The 7,022-nt window shown below is 34.4% G+C and overlaps 1 protein-coding gene across 1 annotated transcript; it reads left to right on the top strand.

Moving 5' to 3' along the window:
* Positions 1–686: 686 nt before the first annotated feature.
* Positions 687–2,512, top strand: LOC147948210 (putative FBD-associated F-box protein At1g05080). The gene is made up of 3 exons (XM_087476687.1): positions 687–1,763; positions 1,878–2,012; positions 2,101–2,512. The coding sequence occupies exons 1-3, from the start codon at positions 729–731 to the stop codon at positions 2,413–2,415; spliced, it is 1,485 nt and encodes a 494-aa protein (XP_087332813.1). The 5' UTR covers positions 687–728; the 3' UTR covers positions 2,416–2,512.
* Positions 2,513–7,022: the final 4,510 nt, after the last annotated feature.

The raw sequence follows: 7,022 nt of genomic DNA, 5'->3' as shown, positions 1-7,022 counted from the left end.
TTATATTACTTATTAACACCATAATTCGACCCATTATTTACTTAACTCAATATTGGTTTCAAAGCCAACTAAAGAAAAACAGAAACGATCTTATTGATATTAGACCAAAACATGGGCATACAAACATAATCACTTACACGGAAGATATTTAAAAAAAATAACTTATTATTGCAACATTAACGTATGAAGAGTTTACATAAGCAGTTAATAGAAAATCTATAATACAATAAATATATTGGAAACAATATCAATCAATGATAAGATTGGATCCTCAAAAGCAAGAAACAACATCTTCATAATTCATAAAAAATAAACGCCACAATTATACACATCTGAACGAAATGGTATAAACATATAGTGTATAAATAAAAGTGACGGCAAAGCCCGTATATGCCTAATTAAAACGAAATAATATAAAAGAGAAAACGAAAAAGACCAAAAAAAAAAAAAAGTGCCAACTACACCACAACCCACGCGTTGTGTGGGGAAGCACCTAGTAATAAAAAGAAGAGAGAGAAGAGAAATCAGAAAGAATCGATGCTTAGGGAAGCACTGGAAGAATCGTTGCTTTGGCAGAAATAGAAATGTGTCATTTGCTCATTGGTTCATCTTTTAAAAAATAAATAAAAAATGAATAAATATAATAAAAATATATATTTTTAATCTTCTGAGAAATCTTCACCCGTTTCTCGAGTAAAAATGGTCTTAGAGCTCTCTGCCTCGTGAAGATGATACAAACCGCAAATTGTTGTGGTGTGAGACGAATCCAAGACCAAAAGATAGTTTGTGGAGACAAGATTAGTGCATTGCCAGAAGATTTGCTCGTAATGATTTTGGATCTTGTCCCGACAAAAGACGCCGTGGCCACCATGTTTCTGTCCAAACGATGGCTCTCTGTTTGGACGATGAAACAGAGACTTGAGTACGAAGACATTGAAGAGGACAAGTATGCTAACTGGAGAGTCGACACTCATATTGATGACGATGATGATGAGCATGTGGACAGTAGTGATGATAATGATGAGAAAGTGGAGGCGGAGGATGAAAGCAAAAAGAGCGTCTGGCGGTTTCTTGAGAAATCATTGCAACTCCACAGAGCACCCGTAATATCCAACTTGTGTATTGTACTCGGTCCAAGTTGTCCTAGCGATGCTGATGTCGGGAAGTTGGTTGCAAAGGCTGTTGATCGCTGGGTGCTTGAGATGAAACTCCAACTCCTCTGGTCCGCAGATCCAGCCATATTGCCCAAGACCCTTTACTCTTGCCAATCTCTCGTGACACTGACTCTCTCCGACAAGATTCTCGTGGATGTTCCTTCTTCCGCTTCCTTGCCATCCCTGACAACCCTCTACCTTCACTATGTGTTGTATAAAGACGATGATTCCGTGGTTAGGCTCTTATCGAGCTGTCCTCTTCTTGATGATCTGCAAGTCAAACGAAACAAGAAGGGCGACAATGTGACCAACTTTACTGTGAAATTGCCTAGCTTATCCTCCTTAGCTTATGATAATTGTAGACGCTCGCCAACACCAACGCCAGACGACAATGATGTTGGAGATACTACTACTGGTAGGTGCTTGGTCATAGACATTCCATCAGACGTATCCTTCTTTAGAATCTATGATTTTTCGGGAGACTCTTGCTCGATCAATATGTCTTCTCTTGATACGGCATATATCGAATCTGATTCTTGTCCTGATGACAAGTTTCTAGGAACTCTCTCAACTGTCTTGTGTCTTGTGTTGCAATTGACTGATGAACTGGTATCTATCTCTCTCTCTCTCTCTCTCTCTCTCTCTCTCTCTCTCTCTCTTTGCTTGTGATTTCATTGTTGTATAATACTTTACTTGAATAGGTTTGCTTTGTTTTCATCACAGGTTGTGTGTTGTAGCACCACCAAATTTTCTTGGCTTACAGAGTGCACGATATGTCCCCAAAAACCAGACTGGATGGAACCAACTATACTTTTACTTGGAAATTCTCCAAAACTAAATTCTCTTACGATTTGTTATGTAAGCTGTTAAAAATGTTAAAAATGTTAAAAATGTTAAAAATGTTAAGAATGTTTTTGTTTAATTTATAGTGGTCCTTACATCACAGGAAAGTACCCATGATCAAGATGATATCCCACTTTCATGGAACCAGCCGAGCTCTGTTCCCGAATGCTTGTCGTCACAGCTCGAGACTTTTGAGTGGAAAGATTATGGAGGAAGAGTAGAAGAAGAACAGTTTTTGAAATACGTTCTAGCCAACGCTATGTGTTTAAAGAATGCAGTTGTCTCCCTGAGAAACATCTTCGATCTTGAGGAGCAACAAATGATGATGGAGGCGTTGAAAGACATTCCTAGGGTTTCAACAGAATCTCAGCTTATGCTCAAACAATCAGACCTAAAACATGATTACGTATCAGAATAACTCTTTTTAAAATATTTATGTTCTTTACAAAGATTGATTAGAAATAAAATTGCAAAAGGCCTCGAGGAGTTTGAAAGAATATTATCACTTGCATGTATCCCTCAATCTTATATTGCACATAAACTAACTGTCTACAATGGCCCTCCCTCATCCTTTCCCTCTCACGCATCAAGACTTATGCAGAGTCCAGCAAGTAAGAATGAAATCCGAGTTCTAGTACAAAACACTACTTTGTTGGGGAAACAATCAATTTCTTTTTCGGTTTCTTCTTTTTGGGTCTTGAGAAAATACAGACTGGCTTTCTTCAATGATATGTTGTACGTCTATATCATCTTTTGGAATTTTTGATACTAATGCCTTGGCACCTTCTGAATCCCCTGCAGCTAGTAGAACCTGATACATCCTGCCAAACCATAAACCAGAACCAATGATATATTGGAAACCTTGAAACCTTAGGAAACAGATGATCTAATTATCAGAATAAACTGCATTCTCTTGAAACTAATGCAACCCGTAAACCAAAACCCTATTATTAAACTATGAGTGTGCCAATGATTAGTACAAGATTTGTCTTTTTCTTGTGTTCTGCAATATCAATACATATCTTCTATTTTTGTTCCTTAAATCTGTCGTTCTTGAGCAGAGAAACCAATTAAATCTAGATAAGGAGGAAGAGGGTGGCTTACCTCAAAAAGCTTAGGACGTTGGAAGGGAGTGCTGCAGATTCGTACTCTTTCCACACCAATAGACGGTCCTTAGCATTAACACATGCGTGTAAGAGAAAACCTAGACATTTTCTTGAAGGAACCAACCCAAGCTCCTCTTTCATAATCTTAGCAAATCCATTCCTCGCTGCACTTTGGTTGGCTCTGTCTCTGCGATTGCCCAAAACACCTGATCCAAAACAGCAAATCACTGAGAGGCTTAAAGTACTGAAGGCTAATATAGTAAAAGAGAAGATAGCTACTAGCTACAGACTCGAGCTTGATGTTCTAACTCAATGTTCTTGCTTTGTGTTTTACTTCAAGCATAAAATGTGAACGTTGGGTTTTACTTCAAGCATAAAATGTTTTACTTCAAGCATAGTCGGAGACATCTCAAGGTTATCTTAGATGAGTAAATGAACAAAGTTTTCAGAAGCCCATGAGAGAAACAAAATCAAACCTCGTCAAAATGACTTTCCACAGGTATGTCTTTCTTTAACAACCGGACTTTGTTCCGTTTCAGCAAATCAACAATATTGCTATACAACAAAAAGAGCAAATCAAGAATGTGACATTTAACAATGGGGCACATAAGAACTAATATTAGAGATGGGTGATTTACTCTACCTCGGCTTTCTATTGCGGACAGCAAACAAGATCATTCTGAAGAACCCATCTATCCAACTACCTCGGCTTTCTATTGCGGACAGAAAATTGGATCCAATGTTTTAGGATAATTTTCCAAGGTATGCTCTCATCTCTTCTCAGTTCTCATGATTTGTTATATGTTTTTATATGTGATCATATTAGCTAGCTTCTAAAACGAACAAGAGAGAAAGAAACAAATATATGCATGGTTTACATATATGTTTTACTTTTACGTTCCACGTGATCTTGAAAAAAAAGCTAGGATTCATCCTTCAGGTGATCTCTTCTACACTGTAACATATTTGTTTTTATTATTTAATGGGTGGATTTTTCCTTTTAATTTTTGTTGGTTAGTTCATGTGATTAACATGTAATCTCTATATAATACGACTACAGTCTACTATTTTGGTATTATGATTCAAGGTTCTAAGATTACAATTAGGTTTTGTGTATTTTAAAGGTCATGGAACAATATTGTAATCTTCTCCTTAATTACTTGATTTGTAGTCAATATGTGAAAAGTGCATATTGATAGTTGTGATGTTTATTTAATAAATAAAAGTTGTTATGTGCTTCTGTATAAACTATTGTTATGTGCAACCCTAAGTCTTTGTAACTTGATATTATAGTTGTGGCAGAGTCATCGAAATTGTATCCATCGTGACATATGGGATTTTGAACCGTTGTTGTATGTTGCGTTGTTGCCGTCGTTGCCGTTATATTGAGTTTGTTCTCCATCAGACTCCGTCGAATGAAAAAAAAAGAAACAAATGACATGGATTAGTAGAGAGAGACGTGAGCAGAGAGCGAGGACTATTATGCTCCTTGGTTGAGATTATGTGAAGAAAAGACTAAATCGTGATGAAGTCGACAGAGAGACGGGGCAGAGGTGGTGAAAACCATTAGCGGGTATGTGACTCATGTCTTGGTTGTGGCAAGTTTTGATGGTGGTGGTGGAGCCAAGACAGGTTAGATCTGACTGATCTGAGAAGGGAAAGAGGAAGAAGAGAAAGAAAGTGAAAGGATGATGGAGATAAAGGTTGTGTTGAGTAGCCAAATTTAGGGGTTAGCCGGTGCCAGATATGATGTTTTTTGGGAAATGTAGATATACCGGCATGATATCCAACAAGCCAAGAACCTCAATAGGCATTAAACTTAAGGAGTTATGCGTGTTACTTCCTGGCGAAGAAACTGCTGGAAAGTGGTGCAATTTTTGCCAAGTATGGAACATGAACAGTTTCAAGATGGGTTATTGAGGGCATCTTTATAAGGTTGTAAGGATGTTCGATCGAGCTGAAAATTTGTGGAGAGACTCGTGCTAATATAAGCTCCATAATCAACGGTGGAATTGCAAATTGATTTGTTAGTTTGTGTTTTATTAGAGGGTTGTTATAGAGGCTTTGTATATATGGAATGAACAATGACAAGTTGTATTGTGAGTTGGGCAAACAATCTCGGGTTGATCTGAAACCTTTTTGGTGAATAGTAATCTTCTTACTTTGTCTTGCATTGGTCCTTGATTATAATAATCTTCTTACTTTGATTAGGACTTTAGGAGGATGTTAGCTTTCATTGCTTTCACTCTTTCCGTTGCATTGCCTATAAAATTTCTGAGCCACGGTTTCATTTTTCATTAATAGCATATTGAGGATTTAACTCAAGAAAAAATTTCACTGCAAAGGGATCTTGATGCTGCATGTGCGCTGGCAGAATCCTTAGCATTAAAAAATTCTTCGATAACAAACACTTATAACGAGCATATATGTACATACCTTGTGGCATCCTACTATCCTAGAGATAAAAAAATATATCAATTAAGAGTGAGAAATTACAATACTATCAATTCAGTAATTGAAAAAATAACTTGAAAACCAAAGAACATAAACAAATGGTAGCGATATGATAAGATAATTTATGTGTGAGATTTATAAAGTTTTATAAAATAATTATAAAGTTTTACATTGTAATTTTGTATGCTTTTATATCACACATATTTTTTTAGGTCTCTGACTTTTAGAGCATTTTTGAAAGAAAAAAATTAGGAGAGGGCATGTTTGAAAGCAGATATTGAAAAAGAGTTATTACTTAAAATAACAAAAATTATAGTATGAAAAATTTGTTTTTTTATTTATTTATTAGACGTATGTTATCAGATATCACCATACACCCGTTTATAGAACATAAATGATGCTTAATATAAGTAAATGAACATTTGTGTTAAAAGCAAAAAAAAAAAAAAAAAACATTTGTGTTAAAAAAAAAAAATCAATACGTTATTATACTTTTGCATACTATCTGTCATTGTATAGCTATTTAAATGATTTTTAAGTCTAAAACATTCTCAAGATAATCCATACAAGCATATCCGCACTTAGCATGGATTAATAACCTAGTCTATACTAATAAAAGTAGTAGCTATAAGCTCCTAAGGCTGTCCACATAGAATTTCAAAAAACCAATCATGATTAGGCATGTCATTATTTAATATTTTTTTTTTAAAATCAATAGTTTTCTATTTTAAACATCCAATAGGGATTAGACATCTCACTAATTAATATTTTATTAAAATATGATAGTTTTCTATATTGTTAAGATTTTTTAGGGAAAAGGAAAAATTTAAATTTAAGGAAAGAAAAAAACTATGTGCATCGTCCCACATCGGCTAAAAAAAGTTTAGACAATGGTTCCAAACCATTATAAATAAGACTAATGCTTCCAACTATGAATGAGCATGAAGCTTGGTTTATCATGCCTACAAATTTTAAAATTTTATTCGGTTTAATCCGGGTTTTTTTTTTAGCAAATTAAAACTTTTCAAAATTTTCAATATGTTATAATATTTAAAATTTTTAAAAGTTTAAAATATTATAAATATTGGAACTTTAAAAGTTTTTAGCTTTTAAAGAACATATTAAAATTTTAAAATTTAAAAGAGTTTAAAATATTATAAATATTGAAACTTTTAAAAAGTTTAAATATTTCTAATATTTAAATCTGACAAATTTTTTAAAAATAATATAAATATTTAAACTCCATCGAAAGTTTGAATATTTAAAACTCTATAAAAAAGTATAAATTTCATTAATTTTTAACCATAAAAAAGTTTAAAAATATGCCAGGTGGTTATGGCAAGTGTGGTGGAGGAGCTAAGATAGGTTAGATCTGGAAAGGAAAAGGGGAAGAAGAGAAAAAAAGTGAAAGGAAGATGAAGACAAAGGTTATGTGAATCCATAGAAACTGTGAAAGCTTTAATAA

Source organism: Camelina sativa, chromosome 2 (genome assembly GCF_030686135.1).
Source record: "Camelina sativa cultivar CO46 ecotype springtype chromosome 2, ASM3068613v1".
NCBI classification, from domain to species: Eukaryota; Viridiplantae; Streptophyta; class Magnoliopsida; order Brassicales; family Brassicaceae; genus Camelina; species Camelina sativa.
The sequence above is the reverse complement of the archived record's forward strand: the minus strand, read 5'-3'. Positions and strand labels throughout refer to the sequence as shown.